The following is a 25,167-nucleotide window of genomic DNA, read 5'->3' on the forward strand; positions in this document are numbered from 1 at the left end:
TAATCTATGTGGCTCTCACAAAAGAAAGAGTGTAAATATCTGTTAAAGTGGGCTTCTTTAGAATAACTGAAAAAAACACTTAAAAGATAAATCAGACAGTGATAAAGGTGACCTAAGTGGCAAATTAAAGGAACTTTTATGTCTTAAAGACCTTAATTCAGGGACACCAAAATAAAGAGCCAGTGGCTAGAAAACTCATCAACATCATCAGAAATTCATATGAAGGGTTGACATGCAAAGTCATCCATGTTGGACAATTCACCAAATACTTCCCATGGAAAACCACAGAATGGCAACACTTCCTACTCTAACCACTTCTATTCCTGCTCGTGAACAACTTTATAACAAATGTCATCAAAAACCTCAGACACAGAATTGAATCTAGAGGACTGCTTAGACGTAGCTCTATGATCTTGACTTTGCCAATTAAATGGCATTCCTGACACACATGCAGCAGCTTGACCTTGATGTAGGGACCACAAAGAGATAGGGCATACCTAAAGATAGTTAGTCCAGTTCACAAGACAAGCACAACCCTGAATCAGCGATCACTTCATCATCGGGTCCGCTCACACACATCAGACATGTACATTGAGCCACCACCTTTTCTCCGTTGAGCTAAACATTAAAACAGGACTGACAAAAGTCATAATGGCCAACATGACTAACACCTAGCCTTCACCTACCTGGGTAGTGTCATTGACAAAGAGGAAGGCCAGATGACAATGTTAGGGCCAGAATTGGCAAGACTGGGGCAGAATTTCTTATTGCTGAAAACATCTGGAGTTCCAAGGAGCTAATGCAACAAGCCGTGGTCAGAATACAGTAATCCCTCCTCGATTGCGGGGTTGCGTTCCAGACCCCCCCGCAATAGGTGAAAATCCACGAAGTAGAAACCATATGTTTGTATGGTTATTTTTATATATTTTAAGCCCTTATAAACTCTCCCACCCTGTTAACATTATTAGAGCCCTCTAGACATAAAATAACACCCTTTAGCCAAACGTTTAAACTGTGCTCCATGACAAGACAAAGATGACAGTTCTTTCTCACAATTAAAAGAATGCAAACATATCTTATCTTCAAAAGAGCCGTCAGAGCAGAGAATGTCAGAGAGAGCGCTAAGAAAAGCAAACAATCAAAAATCAATACGTGCTTTTAAGTATACAGAAGCACCACGATAAAGCGGCATTTTGTAGAGGAGCCTCCGTGTCCTCTGTGCAAACAGCCCCTCTGCTCACACCCCCTCCGTCAGGCAGAGAGAGTGAGAAAGATAGAGAGTAGTGATGGGTCGTTCTTGAACGATTCGTTCATTTTGAACAAATCTTTAATGTGACTGGGGAAGAACGAGTCGTCTCGTGGGAGTGATTCGTTCAGTCGCGCATGCGCATTTGCGCAACTTCCTATAGTTTCTGTATTGGAATTGATTCACCTGTTTCGAGTCTTTGGGTTTTTCGAGTCGTTCGTTCATCACTTGACAGCACCATAAGCTTAACCTAGTATGCAGTCTGAGCCGGAAACAGAATTGATTAGTTCATCTCTTGAGTCTTCGGGTTCGAGTCGTTCGTTCATCACATGACAGCCCCATAAGCTTAACCTATGTAGTCTGAGCCGGAAAGAGAATTGAACGAAATGACTTGAAAAATGATTTGTTCATTTTGCTGAACGAGACTCAAAGATCCGAGTCAGTAAAATGATCCGAACTTCCCATCACTAATAGAGAAAAGCAAACAAGCATGGCGCGGGAAGCATATCTTATATCATTGAGGAGTTTTAGTTAATATGTAATACATGCTCTGATTGGGTAGCTTCTAAGCCATCCGCCAATAGCGTCCCTTGTATGAAATCAACTGGGCAATCAAACTGAGGAAGCATGTAACTTACATTAAAATACCCATTGTCCGCAGAAAGCGGCGAACCAGCTTAAAAATCCATGATATATATTTAGATGTGCTTACATTTAAAATCCGCGATAGAGTGAAGCCACAAAAGTCGAAGCGCGATATAACGAGGGATTACTGTATACCATATCAATAGTACATTCTTTATAAAACCAACACCTGGAGGATGACAGTTATGTCGAGAAAGAAAGTTCTGGACCTTCATCAACACATGTCTATGAAGGCTTGTCCAGATACACTGGCCAAACACCAACAGCAACAATAACTTTTGGCAGAGATCAAACCAGATGCCTGGTGAAGCTGAGATTTTAAAGGAGAAATGTGGCTGAATTAGACAAACCCTCAGAAAGCCTGTCATGATTATTTTGACTGTTCAATTAAATTGACATAAAAATACTGGCAATTGAGTGAGGTTTCATTATTGTGAGTAAGAAACGATAGAGTGTAATTAGATTAAAATAAATGGGCAGTAAGATGAAAGAGAAATTGTACTTAGAAAGTAGGAAAATCACCCTAGGAGTCAACCAAGGCAAGGAGCTGCCTGAGGAAATCGCAGTGAAGAAGCAGGTTTCGTTCTTTAAATCTCTCTATGACTCTTTTGGATTCTCTAAAATTCGTCTCTGGATGTTATAAATGTAAATAACCCGCCATTTCTAATAATGCTGGCATTTTTTCCATGGTTGGTTCCTACCCTGTGCCCAATGCTGCCCAAAGAAGCTGCAGCCTTACCACTCTGACCTGATTGGAACGTGGGTAGATAAATGGGTGGCATTTTTCATAGCTTCATATTGCGACTGGGGGTCTCATCTTCCAACATAAAAATAACTCAGGGAAGACAAAGTGGTGGACTTAACTAAAAACTGGTGAGCCATCACAATGGCTGCTCCAATGTCATATAATATAACTTCAAGTTAAATAAATAACTGTTAAGACAATACTCAATTCATAGTCTGTGGTTATTATTAATAACTGTAGTTGGTTTGACCAAGTCTATTACATTTATGTTGATATACGTATTGCTCCGTTGCTCCTTCTCATTTGTTCATAATCTTAATATATCCATCCATACTGAGGAAGAAAAAAACATTATTAACTGTAATGATTATAAGTATTTAACTCACAAATACCGAGGACTGTATTTTATATTAATCATGCTGCAGAGAGCTATATGATGTTTACTTCTATATGAATTTGTTCTTCATTTAGGTAGAAAAAGAATTAAGTTTGTACACAGAATTATTAGATTAACTTGCATTCTTTTACCTCTTGATACTAACAGAACACCCTGTGATATTATAAATCAATGTGATAGTTTCTGAATTCTTACTTAAAACTACTGTATAAGAAACATGTCCCTTATGGATTAATAAATAAAGATTATTAATATAACCAAATAAATATAATCTAATAAAGATATTAAAGCTATAAGAATGTCATTTCTTTATAACTAATGTACTGAACTATAAGGAACTGCTTTAAACTGGTCTTGTGTGCTGATAAGGGCTTATTTTTAGGAATGTGAGTGTCCTGATGACTGTTTAAGTTGGTAATAAACTCTGTACACTCCTGCATGTAATAAATCAGGATGTAACTGTAACTTCAAAATGAACTGCCATGTTTTTTCTCTTTGGTTAATGAATAAGATAGGTAATATAAAGAGAGGATTTTTTTTTCTTTTAAGGCAGGCAGGCAGGCAGGCAGGCAGGCTGTCTGATCTGACCTGACCTGACCAGCCAGTGGCACTGAGCGGGGTGGGGGAACGGCAGTGGTGGCAGCAGTCTCTCTGATTCACCAAGAATAAAGAAATTGCTTTATATATTAAATTGGTGTTTTTGTCTCCCGTTGTTGTTTTCAACTTCAGCGTCCACAATACTTACTGTATTCAATTTCCCTGGAAGACAGTAAGCCTATCAGTATTATCATCTATACTAATAAAAGGCAAAGCCCTCACTGACTGACTGACTGACTGACTCACTGACTGACTCACTGACTCACTGACTCATCACTAATTCTCCAACTTCCCGTGTGGGTGGAAGGCTCAAATTTGGCAGGCTCATTCCTTACAGCTTCCTTCCAAAAGTTGGGCAGGTTTCATTTCGAAATTCTACGCGTAATGGTCATAACTGGAACCTATTTTTCTCCATTTACTGTAATGGAGTTGAGCTTGAAAGCCGTGGGGGGGCGAAGTTTCGTGTGACATCATCACGTCTCCCACGTAATCACGTGAACTGACTGTCAACACAGTGTGTAGAAAACCAGGAAGAGCTCCAAAAAGAGCTGAAGAAAACATGCATTAAATAATTGAGAAGGCAGCAAAACAATAAGAAGCAAGCGAGTGACATATACAACCATATTCATGAGTGCTGCTACTTCGGAAAGAAAGCACGGTGTAAATTTAAGTTTAAATTAAGTTCATAGACACGCTGCCGCTGGTGTTTGTCATGCCCATGGGTAATGCGGGATACAAGTTTAATGAGAGGATGCAGGATATAAACGAGAGTTTTGATCACTTTGTAACTAAGTTAAAATTGCAGGTGAAGAGCTATGCTTATGCAAATTCCAGAGACTGTGTTTGTGGGGGAACTGACAGTTAAGGCGGGTGGGGGAGTCACGTCATCATCTCCCCTCCCATTCACCTCATTTCGCTCTGAGCTGAGCTCCACAGCTAACGCAGTGTTACGACTTTGTGACGCTGCCACCAAATACTCACAGAAAAATCCACAAGTTAATACACACACTGTCTCTAGAGTTTCTCCACACTGAATCCTCCAGGCACTACTTACAAAAGGTTACATTGACAATCGTGTTACGTTATTTTTAAAATGTTTCCTTTTCTTAGCACAAGCACAGCTGAGAAGCTTCGATGCATGTGCTCCATAACACGTTAAAAAATAATGCATTTAATCACACTTCGCATTCCAAACAAAGGGGAACTTCTGTCAATGCATGATTTCCTGGTACACCGATTACATTGATCAGCGCTTCCCAAATTATTTTACCCTCGCACTCCCTTGGTTTGAGAAGAAGTATGAAAAATATGAGGTTAACACAGAAAAACAGATCACCAATTCAAGCTTTATGAATAATCGATTCGCCATCAATATCATCAATTGTTTTGGTAAAGCCATACTCAGTGTAATCCTCCTTCCATTTTATAACTTTTCCGCCACTAGCCATGATTAAATGAATGGTAAAAAAGTAAGAGCGAAGCGAGGTGACTTATTCAGGCAGGCAGGCGACGGCTCAATAGCTCGAATTTGGATATAAGTAGGTTCTATTTAGTCGCCAGAAATATCTTTGTTAGGAATGGAAGTTGAATTTAGTCTTTAAATTTCTATGGTAAAGAAAAAGTTATGCAATGATGACTAAATTTAATTATATAAAGTCAAAACTTGAATATATAAAGTCAGCGCTGGAATATATAAAGTCAAAACTTGAATATATAAAGTCAGCGTCAGAATATATAAAGTCAGCACTGAAATATATATATGGCCCTATCTTCACGAAATTTGGTAAGCGGCTTTCCTGTGCTAACCGAAACCAATGTTCATATTTATTTTGGTGGTATGACGCCACTGTCGGCTGCCATATTGAACTTTCCAACAGTCTTTGTTACTTATGGGCCCATCTTCAAGAAATTTGGTACGCGGGTTCCCAACGCTAACTGAATCCTACTTACATACATATATTCATCCCTAGCCTGCAGCTCGGTCACCGTGTGAGGCGGATAGCCTTATATAGGCAGGCAGCTAACAACATGGGATGTTGTTAGCTGCCTGCCTATATAAGGCTATCTGTCGCTCCGGTCTCTACATTCCCTTCCTTGCTTTGCCACGGGATTCACGTCTCCCTGCTGATAACTACAGCCTATTTATTTAATCCACAGCTTCTCCGCTGTTTTATTTTTCATTTATTACGATTATAGTTATTGTGTAGGTATTTTAGACTTACTTTACATTGTTCAGGTACCCATTTGCTTTATTGTTACAACCATACCCCCATTAACATGTCTATCGAGGTGATCACCATCGATCAAAGAACTGTCACTTACCGAGTGGACTGATGACGGTACAGGAGATAATTATACTACACAGGAGCACTATAAGAGTGAAATGCTTAAGCCCTTCACCTATGCATCTGCATGTGAGTTGATGGCTGCCGCTGAATTGTTCAGTTGTTGCTATCAAGAGTACCGAATTGGCCAAATATTTTACACCTTTCGACAACCGCCAATGCCTCATAAACATCTTAGATTCACAGGTGACTATTTCAGTAGTGGACACTTTAATGTTTATGAATGTTTAAACTCTCAAAAGCTGAATGTGAAGTTATCGATGCTTGACAGATGCCGAATTTCACATCAACACAATTCCTGCAAATACTGTCATAATTGAAACAAACCATGAAACTCAAACCGATTATGACAGCAGTAATCCAAGCTGTGAGATTTGAGACAAGATTACTGTTCACATGGTCAACTGTACGTTGCATGCTCAAGAGTAAGCTCAGCGCACAGCTTAGTCATATTACAACCGAACTGACAATGTGGTATACAAAGACATCCTTAACAAATAATTATTGGTATATTTTCCCTCAGTTATAAAAGGTTTAATTTTCTTCTTAATAAAAATTTTAAGGCAGTACTTCGCCGCTGCGAAGCACGGGTATTTTGCTAGTTATCAATAAAAAACCATAAAACTATCTTAATCCATATGAGGGTTGCAGGGTACCGGGGGCCTATCCCAACTGCTTTGGGTGCAAGACTGGAACCAAACCTAGACAGGGTGCCAGTCCATCTCAGGCCCCACTCGTACGCACACTCACATTACACAGGGCCATTTGGAATCACAGATTATTCTAACCTGTACATTTTGTAGAATGTTGAAGGAAAGCCAACACAGAGAAGAGAGCATACAAAGTTCCACACCGACAGAAACCAGTCACGCGATTCAAATCTCAGAATGCTGGATCCACAAGGTCATAAATAAAAGCAATAAAATGAAAACTTTAAGTTCAACAAATAACTCATTACTTACTCAGTAGTGTGATGGTCCATGTTGGCTCTACAATCCCAGGTTGCTTCTGGGAGTCTCTTGACCCCAGAACTGTTGATACAAGGATGAGCCAGGTAAATGAGGACACACACAGTCAGCATTGGGTTGGTGCAAAGTATTGGGCACTTTTATTTAAAACGACATCAAACAAAGTGTTCAAATGTGCAGTGCTCCAGATCTTTAGTAAATGATCCATAACAGCAAGGTGAGAAGTGGAGGTTAAAGGTTTTGATACATATATGCCATAAAAATAAGGTTAAAGTCATACGCTGCATCTATCCTTTAAAATCTAATCCTGAGCCACAGTGCTTCTCTCCTCCGCTTACCCCAGATGGGATCTCAGCAGCTAGAGGAGACATCCACCAACAGGAGCAGTCAATCTTAACACACCTTGGGTCCCCATTGCCAGTCCCAGACTCCTGACCTTGTGTGGCACCGAGCTTTGCTCCTCTGACACCCACTGCCACTTCTTGGCCTTACAGGGAGCTCTGCTCCCCAAAATCTCTCAGAAGGAATGACCCCTGCCCTTCAAGCACAAGCCATTCGCTGCTATAGGGCCGTCTTCCTAATCACCTGCTTCCATCCCATTTGCATGGGCACCTCCTTGGTCCTGCCTCTTTCTTTTTCCATCACCTCCATTGCTTCTTCTCTCAATTCTCACCCCTCACCTCTCCTTTTCTGGCCATTCTGCTGTGCTGGACCCTTTATAAAACCAGTTAGGTGCAGGTGTTGTGCAGGTGTTGTCTTTCATCTGCTCCGAGCTGTGAATGAAGCACTTGATTGACCTGCTCGCTTTTGCCCATGATTATGTGATTAGCCAAGCACCCCAGTTAACCTTGGAGTGGTCCATGCATGCTGCTCACTAATGCACCTGCACCTGCTCAGAACCTGCAAATATCTAAAACATAACACAAACAAAGTATGGTTGTCCCTCTGGGCCTGGTTATCCTCAGTCCTGGGACCTGGGTTTAGTTGTCATGCTAGTCACTGTCTATGTGGAGAGATGCAATAAAACAAATGAATGAATGTCTTTGAGAGGGAATCAGGGATAGGACTTGGGTAAACATTCAAGCTTCACTCAGATAGTCACAGGACCAGACCCCAAACCAATGTCCCTGTGAAACAGCCACATTAATAATAATAATAATAATAATAATATGAATAATACATTTTATTAACCACCCCAGTCAACATGTAATAGCTTATTGCATTAAGTTTTGAAAGGCTATATATATATGAAAGGCCAATAACTAATTCCTTTGAATAATTATTTTTATTACCTGACATGGATAGAACCAAAGTGCAATTTCAAACTTATTTGTGTAAGTTATTAAAGCATTGTACAGTTTAATTATTAAACTACGAGTAAACATTCCTTTATAGGAAAACAATCTTTATATAGTGCCCTTCATGAGTGACTACGAAGCCAACCACTTTAAGTCTACAGAATTACAGTGTAATTTTTTTATGTATCCATATCTATGCATGAGAGATTTACTGGGTAGGCAAAAAGTGAGTCCAGTTCTTCTGTATAAATCAATGCAAGACTTTATTGGGGCAGTAAGACACTACAGTATGTCTGGTAACTCCGTGTCAGTCCAGTACCACATACATTTTATGTTCCAGCTTACTACTGCTTGGTGTGCGTTATTTACATTGCATCTTGTGTCATGCCTCAACATATGCTACATGGCCAAAGGTTTGAGGACACCCCTTTACATTACTGAGTTCAGGTGTTTTGGCCACAACCATTGTTAATGGGTGCATGAAAATTAAGCAAATGGCCATGCAAACTCCATTTACAAAGGGGCTGTACTGAAGAGCTCAGTGTCTTTAAAAATGGCACTGTCATAGGATGATACCTTTAACAGAAGTCAATATTTGAAACTTCTGCTCTCCTTGATCTGCCCTGGTCAGCTGTAAGTGCTATAGTTGTGAAGTGGAACCATCAGGGAGTATCAACAGATCAGCCATGAAATGGTAGACTATTGGGACTCAAAGAGCAGAACCGCAGAGTGTTAAAACACATTGTGTGTAAAAATCACCTGTCATCTGTTGGATCACTTACAATAGAGTTTCAAACTGCCCAAGGAAGTGACCTCAGCACTGGGACTGTGTGTTGGGAGCTTCATGAAATGGGTTTCCATGGTCAGGAAGCTGCACATGGGCCTAAGATTGTCATGTGCAATGCCAAGTATTGGCTGGTGTGGTGCAAAGTATGCCACCATTGATCTCAGGAGCAGTGAAAATGTGCTCTCTAGAGTGATGAATCACACTACTATCTGCCAGCCTCATTGATGAATCTGGATTTGGTGGAGGCCAGGAGAGCACTAGTGCCTAATGTAGATTTTGTTGGAGAAGAGATAATGGTCTAGGCTGTTTTCTAGGGTTTGGGCTCAAACCTTTGGTTCTAGTGAAGGTTACTGTTAGTGCTACAGCATACAAAGACATTTTACAACAACAACAACATTTATTTTTATAGCACATTTTCATACAAAAAAATGTAGCTCAAAGTGCCTTACAAAATGAAGAATAGAAAAATAGAAGGCACAATAAAAAATAAAAATAAGTGAACATTAATTAACATAGAATAAGTAAGGTCCGATGGCCAGGGTGGACAGAAAAAACAAAAAAACACCAGAGGCTGGAGAAAAAAAAAATACAATTTTTCGACAATTTTGCTCTTCTAATTTTGTAGTGGCAGTTTGGTGAAGGCCCTTTTCTGTTCCAGCTGGACTGTGACCCTGTGCACAAAGTGAGGTTCATAAAGACATGTGGAGGAACCGTTCACAGGAAATTCCTCCTGGCCCTGATGACATCATTCCTGGTTCCGGCCCCTTCGATGTCACTTCCGGGTGTGAGCTTATTGATAAAGACCCTTCCGGTTCCTGCCCCTTTGATGTCACTTCCTATACTGGCCTTTAAAGCTACCACCATTCCTCCATGTCCTCAGTTCTGTTCTGGACTCTAATCTGTACACATCAGTACAAACCTTTAAACCATTTGTGACAACATGTGCCTGTGTGAATACAAATGCATTCAACTTGACTACAGATGGCAATGAGCACAGCTCATGACAGTCAGTAGTCATCACACCATAACAATAAATTCAGAAGAACATCTCCACTATTTCTCAGTCTGAACTAAACATTTCAATGTGACTGACTGCTAAACACCAGCTTCCCTGATACCCTAATTAGGGCAAGCAGGATTAAAAATGGATGTTTGGAAACTAAACATTTGCATTTCCGTTTCTTTTTCTGTTTTCATGTAATGTGTGGCATATTTAGTTGCTTGTGTTGCACACCAGTTATTTTTTATTCCAGTTTTATATGATTTTCTCAGTTTCATTTACTGTAGTTAGGTCATATGACGTGGCTTGATTGTTTTTGTTTGTGGTATAGAATAAAAGAATTATGCAATTTACATTCATTCAGACACCATTGCAAGAGAAATTAGTGGAAAAGTCAGACAAAGTTTTTACTCAAATCATAGCTTAGTGTGAAGTATTTAGTCAATTGTGAAACTAAAAGCCAGTGGTGGCTTAGCTTAAATGGACTGCCAGTACCACCAAACTAGGACATTTGTGGAGAAGCACACAAAAGTACATCTACATGTCTAGCTCTAGGTACATCTTTGTAATTAGCAGATGCCTCTGCAGTACAGTACATGACTTTAGAATTGGCTGACATTATGTATGGTCCAGGCTTAACTAGTAAAATACTACAGTTTACCATTTTAGTTACTTATATTTCTTAATAAGCTAATAATCTTCACATAGCTGCTTTCTGGAGTGAGCACCGTCTCAACGCACACACCAAGAACAGAACAAGACTGTAATTTTATACTTATAAACTTTTACAGCTTTGTACAGCTCACATATTGACTTGGTTGAAATTATTTTTACTAAGCTAACAATCTTTAAATTGTGCCTCAAATAGTGAATATGACCCAGGTTACTTTGAATGTACAGAGCCGAAGTAAACTTTATACGTATAATACATAGTTTAAACCCAAGAAATAAAAATAATCAGTATGTTCAGTGAGCAGATTTGTGTCTTCCCTATGAAGTTCTGTAGAATTTCCTAAACTCCTCGCTGCCACTGTTCTTCATAATCTTCTTGTCTCAGGGTTTGGTGTGTGTGATGTGCTCCTCTTCTCTCTTCCTGGTGTGTTCAGGCCTGCATATTTTCCATTTCAGCTATTCAGGGCTGTCATAAAGGTAGAGGGAAGGGGTTCTGTTTTTATATTTACTTTTCAAAAGTTGAAAGTTTGATCTTTCCTATTGAATATTCTTCATGTTTTCTCATCAAATCATGTAACTTTATCATGAAACTTGCAAAACTGCATTGCAAAATACATCCTGCAATTTAAAATAAAGAAGATTTTTAGCTCCTGTACATTTTTCTATTAGCATTGTGTGTCTAACTTGAAAGTCAGTTTTGAATTTATCCTGTGTGCAAAAGCACAGGTCAGGATCAGTTAATCATTTCGGCCTGCATTGGCGTAAAGTCTGACTGGACTCACCATCCCACCCTCATGTTTGGACTCTTCAGTGTCCCTCATTTGCCTAATTGACCAGTCAGTCCATCCATTCATTCATTTTCTGGTCAGCTAATTCAATCCAGGGTCTCAGCAGCGCTGGACTTAAGACAAGAACTGGCTGTGGATAGGGGTGGCAGCCAATCGCAGGACACGCTCACTCAATACTGGGCAATTTAGTGTCACCCATTACTAAGCAAACTGGTTATGAAACCTCCATTTATAGACTGGGGTGCCATACCACCCTATTAATTAGCCATGCTAATTTTTTATTTTTTATAGCCCTTTTGAATCCGATTACCTTTAACTGTGCCTAACTATGCCATATACCCCATGAAAATCAGTATGGCAAACATGAGGTAATTCATGATGGGGGATTATGGGGATTTAATAGGAGAGCTCACTGCTCTATAAAAGTTAGGAAAATAAAATTTTGGAAATAATCTGATGTGTTTCTTACGAATAAGATATTCTTAAAAGATATACTGATAATTTAATTATTCACCGTGCACTCTGTATTGTATGTGATTACCAAAAGAACTGCTTTTCTTGACGTAACCTGATAAAACAGTTCTGATTCCCCATTATTTCTGCTGCAGAAATTCAGGTCCACATGTGATAAGAAAATCAATGCCAGTTGCCTCTTATTATTTGTTCACACACATATATACAGTATAAGTTTTCAAATGAGATGTGGTATGAGGAAGGAAAGAGAAATATGGTCAGGGTCAACAAACAGATGGCAAAAGGAAGGGAGGATATACAGTAGTTTGTGTAAACTGCTTGAAGTACTAGGGTGTTGTACCTTGTTAGCCATTATGAATGTAGTGAAAAGTCTAGCAAAGTGACACCTTTTATTGGCTAACTAGAAAGATTACAATATGTAAAATGCTTGAGAAATTGTAAAAGGAACATCTTGATTGTCAGGGATTAAAAATTAACTGGAGGAAATACACGGAGAAGTCCTTGAATGAAGAGAATGAATAAGATAAAGAGAAAACAAAAGGGCCAAGCTGTAAAGTTTTGAAGTCCATAAGGGCACTGATAAAGATAAAGATGAGCAAAATAAAAGGCCCAGCTAGAGTGGTAATAGAAATGTTGAAATCAGTGGAAGTAGGTGTAAATTAATGGTCAGCATGAAGGGACGATAGTTGGCTATTACAGAAAAAGTGAGCTCATCTAGTATAGAAAGGAAAGGATGATCCATTGGAATGTGTGCCATTTGGATCAGTCAGCCTTTTGGAGTAGGTGATGAGGATGGGTAGAGGGAGTGCCCTCTGGAAACTGAAAATCAGATCAGAACAAGACATCTGACACAGTATAATGAGAAGTGGTGAAGTGGACACTTACAAAGTTAGCGATAGATGAATGGCTGGTGCCCATGGTGATTTCAATGTATGAGAAAGCACAAATGGTGGTGAGGACAGCAGATGGGCAGAGTGAGAGCTTTGAGGTAAAGTTTGGTCTGTTGCTGGCATCCACTCTGAATCCATTGCTTTTTCAGGCTAGTGATGGAGGTGATGACCATAGAAATCTTTAAAGGATGCCATGGAGCTCTTGTAGACCGATGATCTTTGAGGAGGAAAATGGAAATTGTGAATGCTGAGTTAGGAGAAAGGCAAGTGTTGTGCTGAGGAGAAACTAAGTGAGGTCTTCCTGGCATGTGGAGTAAAAGGACGATAATTATAAGATTAAGTGATGCACCAAGATGGAGGTGTCAGGGCTAAGGTCCAATGAGAGGCTGAAGATGAAAAGGTTTTTGGGTAATATCAGATTGTAGGAAAAGAATGGAACTCATCACAAAGGATGCCCAGAACCGTGGAGAGTGGAAGAAAAAGACTGGGAGTTGGAAAACTTGCTTTATCTGAGTAAACCTGGAAAATGCCTGTTAAATGATGATGATGTGTTCATAGAAAACAATATGGATATAAGAAGTGACCTATCCATCTCTTTTCCTGCCCACTATTCCAGTTCAGAAAGCTATAGATCAAACTCCTGCACCAACCCTACACATATTCAATTCAGAATCTCTAAGTGGCTTTGGGGATGAAGGTGGAAGCCCAGAGTATCTTTGCTGACATGGGGAGACCATGCAAATTACACAAAGATGGAGAACTGGCTTGGATTTGGTCCCAGGAGCAGTAGTAAGACGTCCTCTGTTATTCCGTTAAGATTACTGAAATTTCAGGTTCAGTTCATACAGGATATTTAGTTTAATTTATTCTTTCACATTTTGTGTTTTTGATTTTTTGTCTGATTTATTTGTCAACTCAAGTTAAAGGACACTAGTGTCTCAGGATCCATTGTTGTGACTTGTTCCATTATATTTTTTTCAAGCAGGTACAGTTTTTGTGATATATAAAGTGACCTTTCACTCATGTAACTGCAGCAAGCTCCCTCATTGATGCTTTTCAGGAAAAATGATCTTAGCAGAAGAATGGCAAAAGAAAAAACTGTCAAAACTGTCAAGTTGTCCAAAAAGATGCAGCTGAAATGCCGGGGTCTAAACAAGAAAATACTTTCAAAGAGGATACTAGACAAGTAAGTGTTTCAACTGTAATGTTAGTAGGTGCACGACTGGAATAATGCCATAGAGTTACCAAAAATTGTATTTTTATCAAAACTACAGAACATGTGAAGGATTAACGTGGAGAAAACAAAGTGTCAAATAAACTTAACAACACAAATGTAACACTGAACCTAGCTGTAAAAGACATTGAACCCTTTGTCTACCTGGTGGGATGCCCTTCCCACTTGCCCTCCTTTTCTGTATTCCCTCCTCACTTACCTTCTCTGTCAACATGTTGGCTTTTATGATTGGCCAGTGTCTCTTTGCTCCTACTCACCTCCAGACACTCTCTGCTGACTTCTTTATAACTTCTCTGCTGTGAAGTGGCTTTGACCCCTTCAAAAGGGCCACTTTTGCCCATACCCTTTAATTATTTCTCAGGTCAGGGCTGCCTTTTCCTGCTGGGACACTAATCTTGAACCCACAAAAAGTTTCTGCCACCCCCTAATGCTGTCCCTTCAAAGGCCAGATCTCTCCAGCAGTTTTTTGTTCACACAGTTTCATGGTCTTCTTTAGGGAACTGCATATTGTTACCCAAAGGGCAGGAGGGTTATAAATGGATTCCTGCTAGTCTATATCAACTTATTCTTTGCTGGGTCTCCATGGTATCAAATCTGACTTGGGACATTGTACCATTCCTTATCAACCAGAGTTGCCAGTTAACCTAACCTGCAAAGCTACAGTATTTTAGCGCTCATTGAGTTCCCTCTGTTTTATGAAAAGAGGGTCAAGCACCCCTAGCATCTGCTGAAATGTCTACCCTGTAGGACCCTCAGGCAATATGTTTACATTTGCTCTGACACCCTCAAATAAATTATTTCCAGCCCATCCAGTAGTAGTCAGGCAGTGTTGTGTAGTGGTAAAGACTTTGGATTTCAAGTTGTAAGGCTGTAGATTCAAATCATGTTACTGACACTGGGAGATTTTGAGCAAGTCACTTCATGTACCCGTGCAAAAAGTAGTGTAATCAATTGTATCTCAGATGTTGTAAGTCACTTGGATGAAGCTGTCAGCCAAGTACTAATAATTTATGATGCTTTACAATAGCCCTAATGTTGCACCTTCTTATGATACTGGCGATTCCTGATGAAGCCCATTTGGAGTAGGAGGTGGCACTCCTCAGTGTCTATAGCAGGTGTTCAGAATTTGATGTGCAATACTCCTCTGTATACATGTTAGCGTAATTTATGAAGCATGTACCCCTTGGGTGATCTCATACAAATTGTAATACTAGACTTTCACATCTAGGTCTCTTTGGCTTCTGGAGTGTGCACCACTTCACTTTCATTACCCCTAATGTATTGACTGGCTCAGGGTGTAATCATTATTCCAAATTTTTTGGTGCAGGTGCCCTGTGCTATCCTGGGTGATTGCCCATACAGAAATCCACCACTGTACTCTAGCAAATCAACTTGCACCTTCCTCTGCCCCATAGGCCATCTTCTCTTTTCTTCTTGATTCAAAGGCCTCCATCTGCCCATCCAGTGATATTTTGGTATGACTATTGGTCCAGGCAAGTAATTACCAGCAGAAAGTCCTTCGCATCTATTTTACTTTGGACCCTTACAGCCTAGGCAACATCCTTATTGGGCATTGTAGTCTTGTCACAATAAGTCTGACAAAATAATACAAGAAACAATATTTTAATTTAAATTTCTAAAATTCCAATTGCCCATTTGTGTGCTCTTTTGTTCATTTTTATATTCCCCAGCCCTTCATTCCAGGGTACAGTTACACTCATACACTTTTATTTCAATTTGGTTTGGAATTGACAGACAATCATTAGACATCTCTGTTAAGTCTGCAGGAGGAACATAGTGGCAAAGCTCAAGCTGTTCACTTCAGCTGGGATTAAAACTGGTACTGAGAGTGGTGAGATGACAATGTTATCAGCTATAGTACCCTAAATACGCCAAAATGTCATTAGACTATTACATATTGTATATTACAGTGCCTACAAAATTTGTTTTTTATTGTTTTTGGAAATTTGTTTTTGTTTTCTTTGTGATGCTTGTACATTTTCCTTGTCTGTGTATCAGTTTGAATGTGTATGTGTCTTTGGTGGGGGTCATCCCACTTTTGCAGCCCTGTGAATGAGGTGGGCTTCAGGGTTTATGCATGTAAACACAGGAACTTGTTTTACTTATGTGGTTATTTTTATTTTCCAGAATAATATTTGAGACACTAACTAAACAAATTCAACTGATGCAAATTTGCCCTTGGAAGCAAAACGCCAAACTTGTAGCACAGTACAGGTATCTTCAATTAATGATTTATTTATTTAATTTTTTTAGGGGGTGGAGGCTGAATATATTGGCCGGGGATGGTAAGCACTCTATATTTGTAGTTCATTTCTAAATTTAGGGGTTTTAGGGGGGGTGTCAGTTAATTGTTCTTTTATTTGCTAGGCTGGTTATCTATACTAATAAAAGGCAAAGCCCTCACTCACTCACTCACTCACTCACTCACTCACTCACTCACTCACTCACTCACTCACTCACTCACTCATCACTAATTCTCCAACTTCCCATGTAGGTAGAAGGCTGAAATTTGGCAGGCCCATTCCTTAAAGCTTACTTACAAAAGTTAAGCAGGCTTCATTTTGAAATTCTACACATAACAGTCATAACGGTCGACAACGTCCGTCATGTTGAACTTTCTTATTTATGGCCCATTCTTCCCGAAATTTGGTAGGCGGCTTCCCTGCGCTAACCGAAACTGATGTACGTACTTATTTTGGTGGTATGACACCACTGTTGGCCACCATATTGAACTTTCCAACGGTCTTTGTTACTTATGGGCCAATCTTCAAGAAATTTGGTAAATGGGTTCCCAACGCTAACTGAATCCTACTTACGTACATATATATGTCCATAGCCTGCAGCTCGGTTACCGTGTGAGGTGGCGTTGGGTCCCCCATCCCAACGCCGTCCACGTTATTGACTGTCTGCCTATATAAGGCCATCCGTCACTCCGGTCTCTACATTCCCTTCCTTGCTTCGACACGGGATTCACGTCTCCCTACTGATAACTGCAGCCTTTTTATTTAATCCAAGGCTTCTCCACTGTTTTATTGTTAGTTTATTATGATTATAGTTAATTTGTAGGTATTTTAGACTTACTTTACATTGTTCAGGTACCCATTTCCTTTATTGTTCCAACCGTACCCCCATTAACATGTCTATCGAGGTGATCACCATTGATCAAAGAACTGTCACTTACCGAGTGGTTTCCATGCCCGGAGATAGCACCTACCTTTTCCATTCTCTTTGTTACATATTGCACAGCCATATCAGGCTCACTCTTGATATCCGGAGGAACATTGTGTCTTATGTATTGAATGACTGGGACAGGTTCAAGGTGTGGACTGATGATGGTACAGTAGATAATTATACTGCAAAGGAGCGCTATAAGAGTGAAATGCTTAAGCCCTTCACCTATGCATCTGCATGTGAGTTGATGGCTGCCGCTGAATTGTTCGGTTGTCGCTTTCAAGTGTACCAAAATGGCCAAATATTTTACACCTTTCGACAACCGCCAATGCCTTTTTAAACATCTTAGATTGACAGGTGACGATTTCAGTAGTGGACACTTTGATGTTTCTGAATGTTTAAACTCTCAAAAGCTGGATGTGAAGTTATCAATGAAACCGGTTGTATACTTACAACGCTTGACAGATCCCGAATGTCTCTTCAACACAAGTCCTACAAATACTGTCGTAATTGAAACAAACCATGAAACTCAAACCAATTATGACAGCAGCAATCCAACCTGTGAGATTTGAGACAAGATTACTGTTCACATGGCCAACTGTACGTTGCATGCTCAAGAGTAAGCTCAGTGCACAGCTTGGTCATATTACAACCGGAGGGCCGAACTCACAATGTGGTATACAAAGAGATCCTTAACAAATAATTATTGGTATATTTTCCCTCAGTTTAAAAAGGTTTAATTTTCTTCTTAATAAAAATTTTAAGGCAGTACTTTGCCGCTGCAAAGCGTGGGTATTTTGCTAGTTTATCTATATAAGTAAAACCACAAGTCATTTGGATGCCTGTTTCCACTAATCATGCAAAAACAGCTAAACTGGTTATGATGAAATTTTACATGTGTCTTTTCAATCAGACAGCACGAGTGCAGTAAAGCAAGGATTCCGTCGTCATCACACACATAGTTTCACATTAGTGAAAGTGGAATCTCACTTATGACCACAGGTACATTCAGTGTTTTATTCTCATTTGATTTGAATAATAGTTTTATTTTCTTGCAGATTTACAGCTTTAGTCTAAGATTACATTTTTTGGTCTCATCATGGGTTTTGTTTAGCCATGTTCACATTTCTAAATTATTTTGACCCTGACAATTCCTGTTAATTTGGCTAGTATTCGATGGTAATTATTTGGTAAGTGTTTAAAGTACTTCTGTTTCAGATGTCTCAGATGAGGTTTGTTAATTTGTAGCTCTCAGCTTTAATTTTAACTTTAAACAAAATGTATGATAAATAAAGTAAATAATTCTTCTTTAGCAAATTCAATAGTTAATTTGTAGTACTAGGGTGTTGTACCATGTTAGCCATTATGGATGTGGTGAGAAGTTAAGCATTTTATTGGCTAACTGGAAAGATTACAATAGGCAAGTTTTCGAGGCAACTCAGGCCCCATCTTCAGGCATGATGTAATAATTAACTAAACTCCTAAAACTTCTCTGGACTAAGTAGTCAATACTGCCTCTGATCAAATTAACCCCCCTTTTAACAACTGACTTTTTTTCTTCGACTTCTGATCAGGTCTGAATTTAAACAATGCTGCAATGCCAGTCAGGATCTGGTTCTGACCCAAGAGAACACTGTGATGGGGCAGAAGATTTTGTATGAAACAAACAGAAAGAAATCAGTCATTGTGAAAGACATGCTCTTCCAGATGCTGCCAAAGGTATGAAGTAAACATGGAGCTTAGGTTGGGTACTGAAAGAAGATGGCAGGAAGAATAGGTGGCACTCTCTTATAAGGCCAGGGAGATTATCTCATTGCTGTTATACCCTACCGTTCAGTATACCTCATCATTTATAGATCATTTTGCATTTTTAAAATGTTACAAGTTTCCCAGAACACACTCTAGTGTATATATAAAGATGCTGTAGATTTTGTACACTTTGGTCCATCAGTTCTGCAGACAAATGGATTTTGCTTCTTTAACCTCCCAGGTCCTGGTCTGATTCTCTCAAAGTGAAGCCCTTTAAAGTACAGACTGGACAAAGAATCATGCCTGGTTTGTACTTGAATTCACTTCCAGGATTAGTGTGATAGATAATTGTGCCAATGATTAGCGCTTTCTGGAACACAAGGGGAACTTTGCTAAGGGGCACCAGTGGTAAGACAGGTCTGTGGCTCGCTGAATCTTGGGAGAGAAGCAATTGGCTGAGAGGACGGCTCATCTCCGAGTTGGTGCAAGGAGGTCAGCTGACCACGCGCTGCCTTGTCAACACGTGCAGACTGTCTGATTGTCTTGCTATCAACCTGGGGCAGCAATCAGACAATCACACCTCCAAGCATTCCCACTATATCAAAGAAGAGTGAGAAGACACAGAGGGGTAGGAAAAAAGAAAGAAAAATGAAGGAAGAAACACAGGTTAAAGGGATGTGAGCAACAGAAACAGAGAGTAAGAGCCACTGCATGTTGAAAAGAAGTAGGCAGACAAGAATGGAGCCCCACAGAGGTTTGTGTGTGACCAGAGCTCAGGAGGGGGCTGAGGGGTCACTCCTGTTGAGTGACCAGGAAGCAGGAGCGACCATCATGCTCAGGAGTGTGCTCTCGCCACGAGGAACCATAGCAGTTGGAGGACAGCTCACTTTTACCAGGAGGAGCCATTCGGCAGTGGTGGGTGTAGAGCAGAGCAGGTTTTGGTGGCTCTCCATTGAATGCTGTGGTATTGGAGGCCGGAACTCTGCCCAAGACAAAAGGTTGAGGAGATGTCAGTTATAATAGGGTACAAGGGCTCTGACTTAAGGACAATTTCTTGCCTGTGTTTTTAACTTTGTTTTCATGGGTCTTCTATTGGTTTTAACCTCCATTATGAACACCATTTTATTTGATTATTTATTAATTTTGCACAGTGTTTTGTTGGTTTGCTTTGATTTAAAAATAAAAGCACTTTGCACCTACCCCTTGCATTGTGTTGTGTGTGTCCTTATCTGCCTAGCCCATCCGGATACATTATCGATGGTGTCGGGTTCTACAGGATTCCCAAAACAGTAGTGGGAACATGGAGCCGACTTACACTGTCACAGCCCCTTGTTACAGACCCGACTTTGGGCCAGTGTGGTATTTAATTGGGTTTTACCAAGCCTGTGCTGCCCATGGTATGCCCATAGGGTACCACTGTGTGCATGTTTGCTAGTACATACTATGCTGAACTCGTGTGAATGTAATAGGAGAAAAAAAAAACCCTTTAGGAAAAAAAAATGACCATGTTATGAGTGCACATCTTTTATTAAACCATAATATCTGTATGTGATTCAGTATGCATGCCAGCATTTCCTATAAAAAAATACCACTGAGTACATATGGCATAAGGAAATAGTATGCTTTGAGTATACCTGTGTCACCGGTGTTGGCGAATGATGTGAATTATGTCAGATGCTACGCAATCAGATGATTTCATGGTATACAGAATGTTCTGTCACTATATCAGACAGTTGACACAAATGGCACAGAGCATCATTTGTTACAAATCATGGCAGAATATCACTATTGAATTAACAGAAGTACAGAGACAAACTAGAACATTATTCAGACTGAAGCTGCATATACCTGTATATGGCAAACTGGGGTCCACCTGTGTAAAATGTCAAAACGCCATCCTTAACTTACAGTCTCCCTACGTAAAGAAAATGTGAGGTGCCTGCAGGTACGCAACACATGGCATCACCATCACAATGGTATAAAGGTCAAAGTTGCGCACTTAAGAGTTTATCCAAGATTATGGATTTCTTAAAAAGATGTGTTAACTTCCCAGTAAAAGATTACTGTGGTTTTACTTTTTGGTTTGGTGTTTTGGCCTGGTTATTTGATGCGTTTGACTTTCTGGTATTCATTCTTGCCCATTATTAAGACTTTGTTTCATCTTCTGGTCCTAATACAAATCCAAATTGCCTTGTGATCGCTCTAGGCCTTACACATACAGTAAGAGAAAGAAAAAGATTCTGTCATTGTGAATCAATAAAGAATGTTCAGTCAATTTTAAAGGCAATTTTGGAGAACAGTTTGAAAAGACACAGCAGCAGCTCAAATAAAAGGATACAATGCTAAAATAATGAGTCTTCAGACTTTCTTTAAAGGCCTCTTGAGTATCGCTTCAGCTAATCACCAAATTACTATGAGACATATGTTCACAATATATTAAAGCAGCATCATTATATTCTTAATCTGGATGAGGGCCTATTTTGCTGTGTCAGTCCTGGATGAGTTGGACCACCAGCTGAATTGTGTCTATTTGTGAAAGAATCAAAGCTCCTCAGGAGTTGTTTTTCTCCGGCATTCATTTTATGCTGGACCATCTCTTTTCCTGTTCTCTGTTGTAACTAAGTGTCTGACTTTATATTTTCAACATATGTGGTTTAAACCTGTTTAATAATAGATAGTTTATTTAACAGCCTATTCACAGCACTAGTACTTGTATTAATCTGAACTCTGTTTTACAAAAATATAATGTTCTTAGCTGAAACATATAGAGTGTCAAAGAGTTTTTCATTTGAGGAACGTTTCTTTTCAGGAGCCTTTATGGAGCCAAACATTGGGCCACTGTGCTGTTGTTGGGAATGGAGGCATTTTAAATAATAGCAGATGTGGACAGCAGATTGACAAAGCCGACTTTGTTATCAGGTATTATGTGAATGTGAAAGTTGAGATTAAAAGATATGTTTGCTATTTTTCAAGTCAAATATTTTTTTCCAATCATTGTATACATTAATTTGCGACTGAGAACTGTGTTCTTAAGTGGAGCACTTTTACATGAACTTAACCAAGAAAAAGTACTGAATCCGTCCATTTTGAAACCAAGTATATTACTAAATATTGATCTGTACTTGAGAGCACAAGACTAGTGTAAAATATATCCAGTAACAAAAATATATACTGTATATATATATGTTGTAATAACTCCAATAGGAGACAGCACAAAGGTTTGGGGTTTTCCGGCCCCGTATATTGTAGACGATCCACAATAATCAAAAAAAGAAAAGCAGGTCAAACATAAACTAAACAATTCAAATGCGAGATGCCGAAACATGGCGTCGGCGGCCATTTTATGAGGGAGGAATGCTGGGAAGGAACCGTGAGGGATGCTGGGACCAATGATGTCAGGACAAGATGGCGGAGGAAGGGCGGAAGTAAACGTACTGCGGGCAAGGCCGGCTTATGGTAGCGGAGCGTCCTTTTTTCTGTAAGAAAGCACAGGGAGAAAGTTAGTACCCGCCATTCCCTGCCGGCGAATGTTTTCCCAGGTGTGTTAAAATCCGTCCGCGGCCTCCTACTCGCGCGTGCGTGACAATATATATATATATATATGTTTTTGAGGTTCTATCATTTTAAAAATACTTGGACACATTTGCCCCTCGCCGCATGATTTCTTAAAAAAACATATTTTTATATATGTGCATACTAATATACATGCTAGAAATTACATAATAAAAATGAACCAGATAAGAATTACTGTTTGTCAATTATTTAACTAAAATTAATTAATTATTTAGTTATTATTAGTTTTCCTAGACAGCAGTGGGTTGCTGAGATTGCAGAGATTCAATTTCCATACTCATTAAGTTCAACTCTTCTACTGGTGAGTTCAGCAGTTTATATATGTGTGTCTTAAGCTAGCAGTATTACACATCAATGTTAAGACAGGTTTACTTTTTATACAGTTAAGTCTTTTGCTGACTAAATATTAAGCCTGCAGCCTGTCAGGGTTATTTTAATGGCCTTGTTAAGCTAAGCTATTAAAAATATATTCTTAAATTTGCATGTGTATTTTTATTGTTTATTTTATTACCTTCTGTTACATAAAACAATGTATTCAATGCTGTGTGTTGAGCTTTCTGTATGTTTGAGCCAGTGTGCTTATGAGTGCCACCTTGTGCCTGGTTGATAGATACAATCTCTGCTTGGCTTTCTGCTTGTTGAGCCCTGATGTTATGGTATTATAGTACTTGAATTTATGTATTTTATTGTTATTTTTAAGCGATTATATGTCTTAATTTTAAGTATTTTCTGTTATGTTTATTATTGTGTTTTGTTCCTCTAAATGCTCTTTATGTCCTGTGTATTTTATGGGTGGTACCCCATAAAAGAGGTGGGGCCATTTTGACATCACCATGCCTGAGCACTTCCTCTGGCTATTTAGAGTAAAGCCAAAGGAGAACTCTGAGACAGTGCTTTGGAGTTATTGCGAGTACCGTGTTTCTTGTTGGATTTTCTGGATTTTTTTAAATTATGTAATCCTCTGTTAATGTTTTTTTTTTTTCTTATTGATCGTATGTTGATACTTTTTTGTGGTGGATTGTCTTATTCTAGTGCAGTGTAATATTTTTGCTTTTCTAAAAATATGTACAAATGTTTTTGTAGTTTCCTTTCTTTGAGATACGTTTCATATTTAGGACATTTACATTTATTTCATTTATTTATTTACAAACCCTTTTAGCCTTCAATGTCTGATGCCAGCCTACAGTTCCAATCTAGGGAATCATAGAAGGCCAGATCTGGCTTGTGAAGGTATTTTGAGACCTCACACCCTTTTTGCTATGGAATTAGCTCTAACTCATGATACCTGTTTAGGGTACAATCTTTTTTTTACGCTTGAGCTCATGCTGATCACCGCCTTTAAAGGCCCTTTTCTTCTGGTTCAAAAGTCCCTTGATGTCACTTGTCACAGCTTCAGCGGCAGATTGCTATCACTGTCCTGCTCCACTGACAGACTGAGGAGATCGTTCCTCTCTCACACTATGCGACTCTTCAATTCCACCCCCTAAACGCTAACATTATTCAAAGATATTGTCTGTTTTTACCTGCATTTTTATTAATTTTTAATTTAATATTGTTTTTTGTATCAGTATGCTGCTGCTGGATTATGTGCATTTCCCCTTGGGAATAATAAAGTATCTATCTATCTATCTATCTATCTATCTATCTATCTATCTATCTATCTATCTATCTATCTATCTATCTATCTATCTATCTATCTATCTATCTAATTCACATAAACAACATGTATTTGGAGATGTGGGAGGAGACCCCATTTTAACTCGAGTAGAACAAACAACTATGTAAGAAAAAGGTAAATTTGAGGGCTTTATTCATGTTTACTCCAATGGCCCATAGACTGTATTTTAATCTGGAAGAATGGAAGCAGTATTTTTTTTTCAATTTATGAAAGTGATTCACTTAAAAACACAATTTCTTGTGGCAAATTAATGTACTGTATACCATGACTGTGAAAAATGTATTTGACTTGAAAAATATCAAACTTATCCTTTAAGTTTGACACATTCCAACTTTAAATAAAAATCCTTAATTAAGTCTAACTTCAGAATTTATTTTTTACCATACTTAAAACATTAAAGCAACATCTAATATTTTAATTATCGTGTGCAGTCTGGGTTAGTTGAGATTCTTGCCACAACAAGCTCAAAAATGGGATCAGGCTTCAGAAAACCCACACAAAAGGCTTGACCTGTCCTGCTAATGAATAAGCCTCAGCTTAGACAGCCTTGCCCCAAACACAAAATATAGGCTTACTGTCATTAATAGGCCAAACAAAAAAAATCCCAAACTGTCCCACTAAAGAGGAGAAAAACTGACACACATCTGGTTCAAGAGTAACAAAACAAAGTTCCTTCTATTTAGATATTTATTTAAAAATGTTGAAAAAAAGCACTTAAAATAGGCAGGACCAAATATAGATTTTGCCTAAAAAGGAAATCCAAACCAGAAATATAAAATTTTTTGAAAATTAAATCAAATATGGAAGTCAGTAAATGCAAATTTAAACACCCAACTCAAAATGAAAAATCACAAGCCAGCAATAAAACAGCTTCTCTTTAAATGCTTGT

At 39.0% G+C, this 25,167-nt stretch overlaps 1 protein-coding gene across 1 annotated transcript in view; it reads left to right on the plus strand.

Annotated features, from left to right (window-relative positions):
- Positions 1-25,167, plus strand: part of LOC120526466 (alpha-2,8-sialyltransferase 8F-like) — a 56,372-nt gene that overhangs the window by 9,050 nt on the left and 22,155 nt on the right. The window contains exons 2-5 of the mRNA XM_039749632.1: positions 13,913-14,038; positions 16,235-16,321; positions 18,853-18,997; positions 21,837-21,946. Coding sequence (XP_039605566.1) covers positions 13,913-14,038; positions 16,235-16,321; positions 18,853-18,997; positions 21,837-21,946 — 468 coding nt within the window. The remainder of the gene's footprint in view (positions 1-13,912; positions 14,039-16,234; positions 16,322-18,852; positions 18,998-21,836; positions 21,947-25,167) is intronic.

This window comes from Polypterus senegalus, chromosome 3 (assembly GCF_016835505.1).
Source record: "Polypterus senegalus isolate Bchr_013 chromosome 3, ASM1683550v1, whole genome shotgun sequence".
Lineage (NCBI taxonomy): Eukaryota > Metazoa > Chordata > Cladistia > Polypteriformes > Polypteridae > Polypterus > Polypterus senegalus.